Source organism: Malurus melanocephalus, unplaced genomic scaffold, assembly GCF_030028575.1.
Source record: "Malurus melanocephalus ecotype Western Australia unplaced genomic scaffold, MMel_1.1 scaffold_433, whole genome shotgun sequence".
In the NCBI taxonomy this organism is placed as follows: Eukaryota; Metazoa; Chordata; class Aves; order Passeriformes; family Maluridae; genus Malurus; species Malurus melanocephalus.
Window position 1 is genome coordinate 540,324 of NW_026623665.1, and position 16,272 is coordinate 556,595.

The window sequence follows — 16,272 nt, forward strand, 5'->3', positions numbered from 1 at the left end:
ACGTGCACGTGAGGGAGGATTTGGATCACTCAGCTGTTGATTGGCAATCCTGGTGTTTTATTAATGCACCCTGATGCAACTGGAGCCCAGGACTGCTCCACCATGCAGYCTTGGCCATTCCCACTGCAGCCACTCCTGGTGCAACTTCCCCACAGCCCATCACATTATTACAAGCTCTTACACAAGGCTCAACTAATCTTAGCTTGTCCTCGTCGCTGAGTGGTGACACTTGGACCTGATCTTCACGCTCACACCCACGGAATGTGTTTGCTTGGCCTAAAAACAAGGAAGAGGAAAAATAAAAATCACTCCCTCACTGTGGCTTACTGCTCTCCTTTTTTGCCCAATGCTTAGTAACAGCTTGGCTCTAGTGAAATACTGCAGATCCTGGGTGCAAAATGTTCAGGTGGGGCTGCAGCACAGGCACACAGGGTGATGGTGTTTAATTCCCACAGCACAGGCACCAATGTGAGAGAGGTGCCAAGGAAGTGTGGGATGCAGGTGAGATGTGGGAGTGCACATCCTGAACCTGCCCCAAGGACTTCTCCCTGGCCTGGATTACTGACCCAGGATGGGTGGGCTGCCCTCCCTGCTGCTGGGGGCCAGGGCCTGGGGAGCAGTGACCACCAGCCCCACTTTCTGAAGGGAATTCATGGAACAAGCTGTCCACCATCTTCCACGGGGACAAGAAACCTACCACATCCAAAATACTGATTAATATTAAGCCAGATCTATGGGAAATGTTTAGCCATGTTTCATCTCCTTGCCAGAGAATATAACCCCATCAGAGCTTTTCATGCTGCTTCTGCACTGCGGGACTGGCACTTGTGGAATCTGGAGGTGCAGGCTGTGGGATCCAGGCTGGACACCTGGTGTCAGGCTGGGGGTGGTCCCCTTCAGCCCCTCTCTGTTTTACCCTCTGGGCTGGTTGGAATACCAGGCATTGTGAGCCTGRGGCACACGTTGCTACAAGCAAAGCAGGAAGGACAGAGATGGTTGTGCTTACCAAGCCTGCACCCGTGCCACTGTCACTAGCAGTTCTCCTTTCTCTTTGGATGTTCGTTCAGGAACAGCTCAATGGCACAGCACTCTGGGGAAGGTAAGAGAGGTGRGCTGAGGTCGGGCACTTGCATGTGTTACATTGGACTTTTTTTTTTTTTCTCTCCAAAGCCCATGGCTCACTGCAATTTGGAAAGCTAAAGTGATTCCTCTGCGCAGGATGTTAACAGCAGCAGGGGATGAGCTGTGTCAAACCACCTGAGGTCTCAGTCCTGGGGATCCCCTCTCTTTTTCTCACTTACCCATCTGTGACCCCTCCTTGGCCATCGCTGTGACTGCATCYTCGTGGCTCTGGAAATGCACATGTGCCTCTCCTGTGGCATCTCCATGGGAGTTATATTCCACCAAGATCCTTGTGGGCCTCAGTGGAGCAAAAAACTGAAAAAGAGGAAAGTAAGAGTTTGGTGAGAAAGGAACAACAGCAATGCACCCTATTCCCCAGAAACTCAGTGGTTTTACTCCCCAAACCCGGAGGTCTGAGCTCCCGAGAGCAAAAGGCTCCCTGATCCATCTGGGTGAAGCTGAGGCACTCTCAGTCACCTGTTCCACCCACCGTGAGCTCCTGGCATAGTAACTCCAGCCAGGAACAAAAACCCTCACACAGCACCCATGTTCTGTACATGTCAGTGCAGGTACAGTGTTAATGTACACCATTAACATTTCTGTGCAGTCAGCTACTCTGAAATGTTGCTTTAGATTCTCAATGGCTCCTCAAGCCAAGTGAGGGATATTTAAACAACCCAGCAAGGCTTAATTCCTTCTTGTTCATGGAGAGGAGTAGATGCCAGTTGTGCCCCCGAGGCCACAGCTGTCCAAAGCCACAAAGCACTGAGGACTAATGGACACAAACCAATTAAAAGTCTGCAACTGCTTCCGCTGTAACAATTAACTGAGGGTTTGCACTGGTAATGACAGCACCACATTTCATCCGTAGCCTCACTGTTACTCACATTTATTATATCCTGGGCACTAGCTTGGGAAGGAAAGCCCCTCATGTGCACAAAGTACTGTGGTGGTGATGAGGTGGTCTCAGACTCTGAAACGTTCCTGGAGTTTTCTGTTCCTTCCCTGCACAGTTCTGTGGAAGGAAGGGAAAAACCATCACTAGTGCTTGCAGTGCCCCTCTCCATCTTGTGACAGCTGTGACATGAGGGGACCTTGAGGAACRCTCATGACAGGGCTCATGACTCACTAAGTTCTCCTTTGACGTTGGAGCCTCCAGTCTCTCTCCAGCCCCTTTCTTCGGAGATGGATTCATACTCTCGTCTCCCTCTGGAGTAGGCCACTGCCTGACTGCTGTAAGGCATGTGCCTTTGCATCTGGTGCTTTCTGCTCACGTACACTTCTATATACCTGCARTCCAAAGGGAAAGAGCACATGGCACTCAGCACTTGGAGAAAGCACCTTCCAGATGTGTCCTGCCTTGGCTCTCCTCAGGTACCGGGGGTGAGAACCCTGCCATTACCCAAAAAGGTATTTAATAATTAATKCATTTCACTGAGGTTCTTTTCCCTTCACTGCACTTCTGCTAACAGCACCGATTTCTACAAACCCCAAATGAAACACCCTACCCAGCCCCAGAATAGGCAAAACCAGAAGAGGCACAGGGTCACARGAAATACTTCACTGGAGCCCCAGGATTTTCCATATGGCTGTGAAATTGATGGGACACCACCAGTGTTAAATCAGGCAATTTCCAGAGCACTGAAGGAACAGTGTGATGAAAGGAAATATGGACATCCAAGAGAGGGGGCCTTCCTCCCTTCCTGAAGTAAGGGAATTAACCTTGTGTGGAGGCTGACAGCTGATTGCTCAGCTCCTGCATCCCAACTCCACACTGGGCACTGCTGGAGGCCCGTTCTGGATAAAACCAGGAAGAATGAATGGGAACAAGCTGAYAGCAGTTTTGGAAACCCCTTCATTTCTTGGCTAATCACATGGAAATGGAGGTGTGTGCTCAGGTGRGTCAGGCCAGCTCTTGTTTTATCATGACAAAAGAAAAGTAACAGTAGCTTTGGGATTAATCTCTTAGTCTCTTACTCCCTCCTTATTAGTARGGGAGTCTGATAAATTTGACTAATTAAATTTGGCCTATGGAACAGCTGTTTGCTTTTAGCATGAGTGGGGAGGGCATCAAACACAATGAAATGCAACATGGGAACAGGAAGTGAGGAAACAGGAAGGAAGGTGGTGTGCAGGAGGAGAGGTAAGGTTTGGAGACATTTTTTATTATGTGTGGTGCAGAGTAAGTTTTATAGATTATTGAAGTCAGAAAATTCAGCAGGAAAAGCTGTCTTGGTGGTTTGGATTTTCTTTTCTGACCACAGCTGTGGAGGTATTTAAAAGCTGTGTATATGTAGTGCTTAGGGACAGGGTTTAGGGGTGGCCTGAGCAGTGTTTAGGTTAATGGGTGGACACAATGATCTTGAAGGCCTTTTTCAACCTAAATGATATGATTGTGGGAAAAAGTGGTCTGTGCTTGTTTGGCAGGACCACACGTCTCAAGGACATACAGATGCACTGAGGCTTGGGCAGACCCTGTCTATCCATTGTTCCCCACTGTGAAGGCTGAGATGAGAATGTCTTCAGGAACGCCTAAAGACAAGGAGACTTTCTGAGAGCCCCCAAATTCTCCCAAACTATGAGCATTGCAGGTACCCCCTGCCCTCCAGTGTGAGATGAGCTGTGGCACCTGGCAGGAAGCTCCACATCACACAGGTGCTCCATACAGTGCTCTCCTACCCCTGAACTCCAGGCAAGTACCTACCTATTTCCCATATATTCCTTGTGCCGTAACAGGGCTTTAGCCGCCATTTCAGGAGCCGCAAACTGCACGAAAGCCTCTCCCGTTCTTCTGCTTCCCCGGTAAATGAAAGCTATGTCTGTGATTTTCAAACCTAGAGAAGGCAGGGGAGAAAAAGGCACTGACTGTGGCAGGAACTTGCACTACAGCTCACAAAGTTTTTGTTTGTTTCTTCCCTTATTCTTCTGGGTTTTGACAAGCTAATTGGGCAGCTAAATAGTTCTGAAACAACTGCTCATGCTGGCCTAAGTAACTTTTTCAAACTCCCAATTTGTTTGCTTTAATGTAGTTTTCACAGAAGCCTTACTTAAAAAAGGAATCAGCTTGAGACTTCAGGTAAGTGAATTCAAGTTCCAGACAACAAGCAGACAAGCAGATGCAGAGCACCAACCTTCTTGAAATTTTCTATTATGGTAGTTTTTGTTCTGTATTTTTAAAAATCGAGTCAGATTCAATGAATTTCATGTTTTGTGCTGTAGAATTTCATCTTGGGGAGCCAGGACTTGGACTGCTCCAGCACAGAGCATGGGACAAGGATCCAAGTGGCGTATGTGACCTACCCATGTTGATGTCACAGCTGGGAACACCCATGCTGCATTCACCTGGGCTGTAAGTATCCCACAAGCCTTTTCCTTCTCAGGTTTGCCAAATTATGTATTGGGGGCAATTCACCTGCAGACCACAACATCTGGTCCCCTTTCTTTGTTTCCCCTGGCCCCCAATGGGTGTGTTATAAGTGCTGATATGGGGTTAGACCTGCATAAGGTCAGAGGTGCAGGAAAACTCTGCAGGGTGCTCAGAAAGTCTGAGTGACTTCTGGGGAACAGCAACTCCTTGTGGTGTTTCAGRTGTAAAATACTGCACGTGCTTTGCCTTGTCCCCAGAGGAACAGCATCAACTTAGGCAAGTGAATGCCTGGTAAAGGAAGAGAATGGCCCAGGCTGARTTACCTGCGAAGAAATCTTCAATGTCTTCCTCGGTGGCAGTGAAAGGAAGGCCTCGGAGCAGCACAACCCCTTCGTTCATGGCCTGTGACTCGTTCCGCAGGCAGCGCAGCAATTCGTCCACATCACCATCATGGATCTCAAAAACTGCAAGGAACACAGCCATGGAACGTTTTCCCACATGGCACTGGAAGGCAGCACTCTGCAGGCACTCTCCTAAGGCAGCGTTTGCCCCCTGCAAAGCTCCATCCCCTTTCTTCCCCCACCCCATGCTCTGTGGTGCTGCCCCTTTGCTTGCTCAGTTCCACCCCTTTGCCTCTCCACACCAGCCCACTTTATTAATCACCAAGTTATCATTCACTGAGGAGTTTTACTGCAATGTCATCACTTGTGCTGTTCCAAACCCACCTTTCACATAACGTGGGCCCATGTACCTCAGGTTCTTTTCCAGGGCTCTCTGGACATCTGCTTTGGACTCCAGCTCGATCAAAGCCTCCCCGCTGCGCCTCCCATCCCTGTTTAAGAGGAAGTGTATCCCGTTCTCACCGTTTCGAATTCTACAGCCTGCAAACCAAGGGACACACAACACAGGAACATACAGGACTGCATCAAACACAGGGATCTCTTTGGCCTGACCACAGTGCACATCCCCTCAGCACTACCGAACAGAAGGTGGAATACTTGCATTTCTAACATGAAGTCTAACTTCAAAMTGACTTGCTTTACAGTTTGGCAGGTTAGCAAGTAATTAAAAAACTTGCATCTGGCCTCTGGAAGGATGGAGCATCGTATGACAGTATGGAAGGATCAGCACTACAAAGGTATGTAAGCACTATCAATTAGGATCAGAAACCAATATTGCAATTTAACCAATAAAACCCTCCAGCTTCGTGACAAGAGAGGAGTTTGGGTTAGCCATAATGGTCTGTAAGAGCATCGCTTTGAATTACATAGCCTTTGCTGTGGAGAAACTRATTAAGAAGTGAAAAAYTTGTCCAGTTAAATTTAAGAGGCCATAAAGATGAGTGCCTAGTCAGTGTCCAGTAGTTCGGAGGTTGATTATTACCTTTATATGTGTTAATGTGAATAATTTTGCAGGAATAATAAAACCTCATCTTTCTCTASCTAACGATCTCTAAATTTTCTTTCCGTTAAATAGTCATGAACTAGTGGGTTCAATAGCAGCATGCAGAACGGTTAGTCAGGAAAATGAGCACCCGTACTATCAAAGAAGGTAAGGACATCTTCCTCGGTGCACGAGAATGGGAATCCTTGTGCCCTGACGAGGTACACGCTGTCGCTTTCCGCCTTGGCTGAGGCGGGCTCCTGCTCTGAGAGGCGACCTTCCCGGGACGGAGCATCTGTGACCTGTCASGGACACACAGGGTGAGAAGGAGGCAGCAGTTTGTCGCAGGGGTCGATGCCCGCCATTTTCGCGCGGCCGTACCTGGCTGTATGCGCGGAGCGCGGCGCGGAGCGGGAGCGGGGCCGGGAGCGGGGCCGGGAGCGGGGCCGGGAGCGGGGCGGGCCGGGGCAGGCGCAGCGCGGGCAGCAGCGCCGGGCCCCGGCCCAGCAGCAGCGCGGACACAGCGCGGCGGGCAGCGGCGGCCACGGCCATGCCGGGGATGGCGGCTCCGCCTCCGCGACCTTTCTTCCCGGCAGCCTCTGTGCGGGAAGCGCTTCCCGGGCACCGCCGTGCACTGCGGGAYGGGTGCCCGCCGCTCTGCCGGGGCGTGCCTGGGAGTCCCGGGAATGGGGCGGGCTTTCGCGGCTGTCACTGCTGCATCTTCCTATCACGGAGCTGTGTCCTAGAGGGGCCTGGCTTGGAACGGAACTTAAAGATGATCCCGTTCCACCCTCTGCYATGGGCAGGGACACCTTCCACTATCGCASGTTGGCCCAAGGACCGTCCAGCAGGGCTTTGCACACTTACAGGCACGGGACAACCACATGGGCAGACTGTACCAGGGCCTCACAGGGAACAACTTCTTCCCAATATCCCATCTAGCCCTGCCTTCTRTCAGTGTGAAGCCATTCCCCCTTACCCCRTCACTCCAGGCCCTTGTAAGTAGTCCCCATCTTTCTTGCAGGCTCCCTTCAGGCACTGAAAGGCCAGAATTGGGCCACCCTGAAGCTTTTMTTTTCCAGGCTGATCAAAATCCCAAATCTCCCAGCTTTTCCTCAGAGCAGAGGTGCTTCATCCCTCTGATAACCTTGGAGGCCTCCTCTGGACTTGCTCTGACAGGTTAACATGCTTCCAGTGCTGAGAACCCCAGAGCTGGAYGCAGCATTCCMTATGGGGTCTCACCTGAGCGGGGCAGAGSGRCAGAATCCCCCCTCCCCTGCTGCCCCCACTGCGGGGATCAGCCCAGGACACAGATGGTTTCTTGCAAGACAAGGTTTTAAGTTGGGCTTCATCACTGGCAAGCCTTTTAYACCCCTTCCCTGGAGATTTTCCAAGAGAGCTGTTTTTCTCCCCCTCACTCCAATCCCTGTTTGCAGGTCACAGAGGCAGCACTGGCTGAACCTGTTCAAACAAACAGGTGACAAACGGGTGACAAACAACATTCCCCTTCCAGGTGATCGGGGAACACAGTCCTGCTGTCACTGCTAGATCCAAGAGGGATAAGGGGGAAAGACCTGACACAAAGAGGATGTGCCGGGAACCCACAGTGAGGAAGATGGTGACAGCCATGACAGCTGAGGTATTCCTTTCTTTTCCAACAGCCTGCACTTGAAGGCTGGGGATCACCAAATAAGAGTTGCAATTTCAAGCCATTGCAAACTATCAAACCCAAAATACAATCTTGGGTTTTTCTGCACAAGTCTTTYATCTTACTGTGCTGCCAACACACTCGCTTATCAGAAGCCTTGAACATTTCTTATCACCATTTTAAAAATGTGAACAAGCTCCTTTATGTCACCCTCTTGTTGCTGGCTGGTGCTTTTGCAAACTACTGCTTGTAACAAACTTTCACATGACAGACTATAACCCTGAGAATAGCACAGCCCCTTGACAACAGCACTCTTGACCCTTCTGAATTTTCAAGGTAAACCGTGTATTATGCACATTTTCAAAGGAATGTTGACCTCAGTGCTCAAGTGGTTCACATTCCATATTTTCATAGTCAACTTGCCAGATATCTCTTCAAAACCTTTAAATAAGCAAGCAAATGTTATAGAAGAAAAAAAAAATCAAGAGAACTGTGGGAATTCATCTTGAGCACTTATCTGTATCTAGATTGGCTTTTGTGCTTTCAGTTTAATTGAATAAGCAGATGCCTAAATCTTAGGGACCAAGGGAATGTTAGGTGCATTCTTCCCTTGTGACCAAGCAGGGTGCAAGGAAGGGATGCACATCTTCCATCCATTTTTCCTTAGATTTGCTTGTTTCCCAAGAAACAGGAAAAAACACCCACTGCTGCTTGTCTGGCAGCTTGTCAGGTTTGTGAGACTTACCTTTAGAGGGCAGCATGTTGTTGGGCAACTCTTGGTAGTGAAGTTTCCATGGAATCTCAGAGCTTCCTTAGTTACATGACGGATCAAAGCCTCTGCATCTACGGTAGAATATGAGGGTCACCCTAGGACAAGAAAATTTGCATTTATGCACTCAACAGAACTGCTGTTGAATGAAGTCTGCCTAAGAGAGGGAATGTGCCTTTGTAAAAATAGAAAATCCCAGGAGATGCCTCCATACTGCTGTGGACCAAGAATTTATCTRTCTTGGAAAATTTTATCTACCTGGGAGGATGCCTTTTTCATTAATAATGTTACACAGGTTGTTGTTGAGAATAATCAATATCAGCTATTATGTTGTCTAATCAGACTGAAAATTATGATCAGAAAATCATGAGATATGATACCAAAACAAGTGCTTATCTCGTATTGGGAAACATTMCTTATCCCTCTGTGCTGTCAAGAAAAATTGACCTTCTGTTCTGTTGTGGTATTTTGCAACATTATTTATATGCAGTGTTCTTTTTCAAAACAAATTGTTGTTTCCCTTTTTGTATTCCCGATCCTATACACACATTAAGTACTGCCATCTCAGTTTTTATGCTGCTCTCAGCTGGAATGTTCCGTGTTTACCGAGCTGTGCTGAAAAGCTGAGAAGTTCAGTTCAGGACCGCAGCACTGTGTCAGCTGGAGGGCTCTTCCAGAGGAATTCTTTAGGCTCTGCAGTGCGCAGGATAAACGGAGATGACAGAGGCGAGGCAGGAGCGCGGGCTGTGCTCCCCCGGAGCAGCGGAGCGGGTCTGTCCTTACATAAGGCTGCAGTCCCCGCCAGCCCCTCGGCTGAGACAGCCCTTCATGTGACCCTCAGCATCCCAAACAGCCCCGCATWCATGGAGACAGAAAACCTGCACCTTACATAAGCGTCTCTCCTGGCCAAGCACTTCCTACTGCAGTAACCAACGTTTAATTTTAACTTGCCGCTAAAATAAAACGTTCTGTGGGTAGAAGGAAGTGTATGGGTGGGAACAGGGAACSGAGGTTATTCGTGTCCCAACAGGAATGTGCCAGAAAGATCAGTGATGTATTTTTGTTTGATTTATGGGGCTAACTCAGTCTGACAGCATCTGTTACAAAGTGCCCCAAGACCCATTCCAGCACTTTGGCTAAACAGCCAAAAGGAGCATTGCAAACGTAGAGAAACGCTTTTTAATTATACCTTTGATGCCCAGTAAAACACTGGATTTTAAAGGTGTCCTAAAAACAGTGATGTAATTTTAATTTACTTAGAAATGCACTGACCTGGCATTTTGACTTGGTCTGAAGGACAGAGAGACAAAGTGGAAAATGCAGTTTCAGCATTTAAAAATGTGAGGGAAGCAGCTGACTGTCAGTGCGGCCACCTGAGGTGTTATAGCTGAAACCCCTGACGTGCTCTACGGAAACTCGGTGTTTTGTGGGACTGTAGCCTGTTTTGATGTGCTGAATTTGCCTGATAAATCTGAAAGTCATCAGGTTTTCCTCTGCCCTACCTGCAGCAGTGTGAGGTTTTTGGGGATTGCTGAATCCCCTTCCAGCAGAAGAGAATTCCTGGGGGTCGTGCTGCCTCTCCTGTGCCCTCTCCACAGTATCTTCTTACTGACTTAAACAAAGCCAGATTTTCCTGTGAAAATTATACCCTGGGACTGCAATTTCTGCCGTAAAAAGCACTGGGGTGTGACTATACCTGCCTGCCAAGGGTTTTTTAGAAAAACTGCAGGATTTTTACCTCAGAAATTCAGTATTTTTACCTCAGCTGCCCACAGTGTAACCTGAGGGGTGCCCCTCCTTTGCTGACCGCTTGCCCTCACCAGCCCAGTTAGAAATTGCTCACAAATCAAATATTAAGGAATATTCGAATTCATTAAGAAAATTAGAATGACATTTGATGAGGAGGGCAGAAACGCCGGTTAATGCCTGTTTTTCAGGTGGTGGCGGTGGTGACTGTGGGCTGGTACCTGGGCGCTTTGTCCTGAGGGCTGAGCGGGACGCTGAGGGGACAGTGGGTGCCCGTGTCCATGGAGGTGTCTGTGCGCACTCACACGGGCACTCTGAGGCCGGATGGCGGTGAGGGGAGGGACAGTGTTGGAGCCCCGCAGCTGTGAGGGAGGGAGGGAGGGAGGGAGGCGGGCGGCGCGGGGGCCGCTGGGGGCGATGGCGGCCGGGCGAGCCGTGTCCCCGCCCCGCGGCGCTCTCCCCGCACCCGCCCGCCCTCCGCCGCCGCCGCTGCTGCCGCTGGGAGTGGAGCCGAGCCGCGCCGAGCCCAGGCAGCCGCCGGTCCCGCTCCGCCGCCATCGCCATGAGCTTCTTGTTGTGAGTACCCGCCGAGTGTGGGGGGTCCTTTCCTGTCGCCGTGCGCCGCCCCGGGCAGCCGAGCCCGCTGAGGGGACGCGGCAGCCCCGCCGCTCCCCGCCGGCCTGGCGCCCGCTCCGGCCGCTCGCCGCTGTCTCCCTTTGTGCCCCGCTCGCTCCCCGGCGGCCCGGGAGCAGCCGCCCCGCTCGGCCGGCAGAGAGCACCGGGGCCGCCGTTGAGCCGTGAGGGCGTTTGGAGGGCGGGCGAGCCGGGCTTCCCCTCCCCGCACGGCTTCCCCTTCCCGCACGGCTTCCCCTTCCCGCACGGCTTCCCCTTCCCGCACGGCTTCCCCTTCCCGCACGGCTTCCCCTCCCGGACAGAGTTTGGAAACAGGCACGGATCATCAGCCCGGTGGAGCTCCCCGGTGAGCGCCGAGCTGCCCGGCCAAGGGGTGTCGCTGGGCGGGCGAGAGCGGGGTCAGGGGCACACACCCACCCCAGGGGAGATTTTATGATATTTTCGTGCGGATCTCATTTCTAGCGGGCAGAGGTTGGTGTGCCCTATGTGAATTTGGAGCTGTTGTGTGGCAGTGAATCCCCTGCAGGTGAGCGGGCAGGTGGGGCTCCCCTGGCTGAGCCCCGCGGAGAACCAGGGCTTTACTGCGGCAGCAGGAGCTCCCTCGGGGATCGGTGGCGGTTCAGAACCCCACTTCGGGAAATTCTGCTTCGTGGACAAGAACCGAATGAACTTTGGTCCCTCCCCTTGGAAACAAAGACGAGGTACTTGTGACAATTAACATAAACCGGTTCAGTGACCTATTAATTAAGGCGAAGATGCGCTCTAGGGAAAGAAGGGAGATCAGGGCAGCTGAAAAAGGCACCCTGGAAGAGACAAGCTCCATTAAGGCCTTGTCCCCGCTGTGTGTTCCCGCACACTCCGTGTTCCGTGCAAGCAGCTCGTGGACTTGGTGGAATATCTGACCCTAGTCAGAGGCTTACACTGATAACCAGCAGATATAAATGTAGCTTGGGTTTAGAGAAGAGACTTTATCTCCGTGCTGGAGTGTTCCAGTAAGTTGTGTTCTCATGGAGACAAATAACCCTGGCGCTGGCTTCCTCCTCAGTCCCTCCCTTGCGTTTATCTTTTAACTCTGCTGTAGCCAGCCCGCTAGCTTGTCGTGCTCCGTGTCCCCAGAGGGGCTCTGAAAGGCACCTCTCAGCTGCCARCGGGAGGTGAGTGCAGATGATTGTCCCTGGATTGAGGCTCCGTGCTCCTAATGAGAAGCCCAGCTGTCCCCTTCCTTCGTAATTCTCAGCTGCCGCGGTGGAGAAGGGGGACAGGATTTCGAGTGTCCTGGGAGTCTGGTTTGCAAATTAGAGAGCCTCCATCTCCGTGGCATTTGGTTAACTGGGAATGGAAAAGCATGAAACCRTCCACCCTCTGTCACAGGCAATAATGAGATGCTTGTTTCTTTTTCCAGACCCTTCTGAAACCTAGGAAAGCCAACCTTTACCCCCACCTCCATTGTTCCAAAGTGATCCTTTTGGATGAAGTATAGAAGTGGAAACTGGAGTTAGTGCATGGCAAAGCTGGAAGTGTTGGCAAAGCTGCCTCAGCTGTTGCTGGCAGAGTGTTGTAGACAGCACCTAATTTGCTCATCTGCAGTCTAGAAATGGATTAAAAAAAAAAAAGAAGAAGTTAAAAAAAAGTGTGGTAGGCCTCAGGGAGACCAGAGAAACTTTCTGTTACTGGTGTTGAGTTCCGGGGTTTTTGTTTGTTTGGTTTTTTTTTTTTTTTTGGGGGGGGAGGGGTCCAGAAAGTTACTATCACCTTCTACCAAAATTGAATTATGACTTGATAAGAGTTATTCTAAGATAGTGCTTGGRTATCTGCAGGTTAGTAATGCCAACTTGAATTTTGAGCTGCAAACTCCCCATGTTTGCATGGTCCTTGTAACATAGTCTCTCATAGCACTTTTTCACCCTTTTCTCACTGCGGGTTCTGCTGGTGTGGAGGTGTCATTGGTGTTTTCCTGTGCTGTTGTGCCTGCCTGAGTGACACTGCTGTCCCTGTGTGAGCTGACTCAGTTTGTGGGGACAGCCGGGGAGGATTGTCCTTGTGCGTGCAGTGGGAGTGTTTCCTGCGTGGCAGCGAACCTGTCGCACAGGTTTATCGTCAGGGACTGTCAGTCTGACACCAGCACGGTGCCAAAGCTGTGYTCTCCTGCAGGCTCCTCACTGTCAAAGAACAGGGGGATTGTGCTGGGATAACACACAGTGCGTGGGGCCCCTTGGCTGCTGTCAAATCCGTGGCTATTCTTCCCTGTTGCTAGGGCCAGTGCCATATAAAGCTACATGGGGGGGAAAATAAAATCAAGGGGAGCCATTGTCTTCTCTGCTTGTGGGGAACACTATAAAAAGACTGTCTTGTGAGGCGAGTYACTGAATTAATACAACTCGGATTTGACAGCAATTGTTATTTTCAGCGCTGCGGTTTTGTCTCTCTGATCCATTCCTTCCTTTCTGAAAAGACTTTATAAACCTCTCCAATGGTTGAATAAGCTGTCCAGAATCTTTAAAAACAATTTAAAAATGGGAATTGTGCTAGAAAATATCTCCAGTTCCAAAAAACCACTGTTTGGTAAGTTCTCTCTAAAAGGAAATTACAGCATAGTTGCAGGTACCTTAGCTTACATCCACAAAGAAAAAAATTAAAGATAGTTCTGGTGGGCGTGCCAGATGGCAACATTCTTGCMTTATCCTCTGCTGGGAAAACTTACATAAAAAAGAAGCTAGATGACAACCATGTATTTATAAAAGGAAAATACTCAGTTATGTTATTGAAGTTCTGAAATCATCTTTTCCTTTAAAAAACTGCACAGAACCCCTATCTTTGGATTAGTGAATCCCTCTCCGAAGATTCCAGCACAGGGATTTTAAAAATGAGATTGATTTAAGTAGTTGTTGCCTGATCAGCCTTGGAGGGACGAGGAGCAGCTGGAGGTGATTGAGGGTGAGTGGCTGTTATTGGGGGCACCTGTGTTTGTGATTCATTTATAAACCAAACTGAGGGCAAGATGTGCTCTTCATCTCTGCCTAATTCKRCAGCACAGTGGAGGAGCCTGGCAGCTGCTTCTGATGCTMCACATGGTTTGTTGTTTGTTTYTTTCTTAATTGAAATCATATTTTGTGTGTAAATATATGTGCAGAAGGTGTAGYGAGGCATTAACTTTTCTCCACCCTTACATCTCTTGTGGAATARTAGCAAAATCAAAGCTGACGGGTTTGTTTGCAGACTGACAAGCAGTGTGGACTTTGCAATTCCTCAGGCTGCTCCTSCTCTTGGAGGAGATCAGAGCTGTTTGTTTTTATCCCTTCCTCGGTTTCCCGAGTTGCTGCTCCTTGTCCAAGGAATTCCCTTTGTAATGTGGGCAGTGTAGCAGCTGAGTGTTTTGTAAGTGCTCCTTCCATACTAGTGGAGATGTTTTTATCTTCTCTTGATCATGGACTCCCCCAGAGGACCAGCAGGCACTCCTAAACTGGAATTTGCTCATGAAAAATCAGTGTGTAGGCATTTGCTAACTGTKAGAAATGGGAAATATAGTGGATATCCAGCTGTTTTCCCCTGTGTTTTAATGTATTTGTTTCCTTCAGTTTTAGCTTGAGGAGTGTAATGATACTATGGGAGCAGGGCAGAGGCTCAACGGGCAGGAATGTGTTAACATAAAGTCACCGTTAGTGATGTATTCAGTTCCTTTTTTTAGTTTTTTTTTTAAAAATATCGGGATTAAGAAGTCTCTCGGGTTTGCCCATAAGTAAATTGGAGAGAGCTGTAAAGCTACTGCCAGCTTCCTGAAGATTTTTTTTAAGCCTTGGTAACAGTAATTTTGAGTTGTGAGGAAAGCAGAAGTGTTCCATAGCAGTAGGGTTTAAATGGAATCAGCTCTGACAATGAACTCGAAGGAAAGTAAAACATGGGGTTTAGGGTGACAGATAATGGAGTGCTGCTGCCTTATCCGTGAGGTTGGAGGTAGAGAGCGAGGAAGCTGCTGCCTGGCTTTTATTTCTGCAAGAATGAGTTTGCCTTGGAGTCACAGAGCTGTGCAGACCAGTTCAGGCTGGGAGATAGCTGCACTTGGCTCAGCACTTGGAAAAAACAACTTTTACCCCACTACTATGTTTTGGGAACGTGTAGTAGGTGAAATATGTGATTGTCATTTTAAATGTTGGTAGATAGGCTGTCTCAGAAACATTCATTTGGAATGGAAAAAATAAAAAAAGCATAGGAAGAAAGGCATTGTTCAGTGTGAAAGTTGTGTTTACTACATTGCAGTGATGTCCGGTCTTAATTGCTTCCTAATTGTTTGCTTTTGTGCCACAATTGTTTTCCCTTGTTTGTCATTCCTTTGTGTTTGCAGTGTAAGTGAGCCCTGCCATTTGCARGGAGGAGTTGGGGAACGAGGATCAYTTTTGGGGTGCATTTGTGCACTGGAGAGTGACTGGGATTTTTGTCTTTATCAAATGCYTTTGTCACCTTTTAATTTTCAGACAGGTCTTTGGATTTAGGGCCTCTTCATGGGGGTCACAGTTCCATCTCATGCTGTCCTGAGAGATACCACAGTCCTTTTTATTTTGTTTGAAAAAGGATAAAATATTAGAAGCACTTGTGTACTGGGCAGTGGCTGGAGGGTTGCAAGAKGCTGACAGAATGAAGCTGCTCGTTTTTCTTAGAGAAGTAAATAACAGCATTAAATTTGGTCACTTTAATTCTCCCCTCACAAGCCATAAGGCAGATCTTGCTGCCAGAGCTATCAATAAGCCTCTGGCCCACAAATCAACTTAAACCGCAGGACATGCTTTGTGATGCTTTTAGTATTTATAAACTAAGCCACTTCCTATTAGAATTGAGCTACAATGAACTTGCTGTTTGGGTTTTGTCGTGCCTTCTTTTTTTTCTTTTAAATGCATAGAGACAGAAACCATCGGTTACAAATTCAGTTGCTATAAAATCTGTTTTCAGCGAGAACTGATTATAACTTTATTACTTTTCTCAGACTTGAAAAAAATTCTCTAGCCTTTACATTTCATGATGTGGGATTGTGAGGATGCAGTGCTTTGCTTTGTTATCTGTGKGTATGGATCTCTCAGATGCTTTCCCAGGGTGCTGCTGCACGGGTCAATATTTTGGGGAGGAGATGTGAAAGAAGGGAATGGGAGCTGAGGATTTGCATGGAATCAAATGCACTGGAATTGGTTCCTGAAGAATACATTTGAAATAACTTTTGGGTTCTTAGTCAGCTTAGTTACAGTGTGTGGGCATCTCAGGCGTGTTCTGTTTGATTCAAGGCTTTGCTTCCCATTTCAAATYYGGAGCCTGAGTCAGCAGTCAGTCARTTCAGSTGGAGGAGATGGTAATTGTGTGTGTCAGTCCCATCCTGTGAATTCATGAAGGTAGCAGTAGTTTTTGCCTTGCAAATGGATATTGATGGTTTTCARAGCAGTCCTGGGAAGCGAATTCATTCACCTTTCTTGTGCCTTTTTCACCCTGAAATCTAACTCTGACCTTAGCTGTTTGTCCCAGCTTTCCTTCTGGTTTTTTTTTTTTTTTATTTAATGTGTGATGACACTTCTACCCTGATCACCCTCCCTTCTCTTTCTTCTCCAGTTCACAGATGGTCCTTGG

The 16,272-nt window shown here is 48.7% G+C and overlaps 2 protein-coding genes across 2 annotated transcripts in view; one reads left to right on the plus strand and one right to left on the minus strand.

Moving 5' to 3' along the window:
* Positions 1-17: 17 nt before the first annotated feature.
* GRSF1 (G-rich RNA sequence binding factor 1) lies at positions 18-6,439 on the minus strand. Its single transcript, XM_057380053.1, has 10 exons — positions 6,254-6,439; positions 6,030-6,174; positions 5,215-5,370; positions 4,813-4,953; positions 3,827-3,956; positions 2,252-2,412; positions 2,010-2,137; positions 1,302-1,437; positions 1,007-1,090; positions 18-276 (listed from the first exon to the last, which is right to left on the minus strand). The coding sequence occupies exons 1-9, from the start codon at positions 6,422-6,424 to the stop codon at positions 1,032-1,034; spliced, it is 1,227 nt and encodes a 408-aa protein (XP_057236036.1). The 5' UTR covers positions 6,425-6,439; the 3' UTR covers positions 18-276; positions 1,007-1,031.
* Positions 6,440-10,489: 4,050 nt separating this feature from the next.
* MOB1B (MOB kinase activator 1B) overlaps positions 10,490-16,272 on the plus strand; it is a 24,717-nt gene continuing 18,934 nt past the window's right edge. The window contains exon 1 of the mRNA XM_057380023.1: positions 10,490-10,611. Within this exon, the coding sequence (XP_057236006.1) occupies positions 10,598-10,611 (14 nt within the window). The 5' untranslated portion in view covers positions 10,490-10,597. The remainder of the gene's footprint in view (positions 10,612-16,272) is intronic.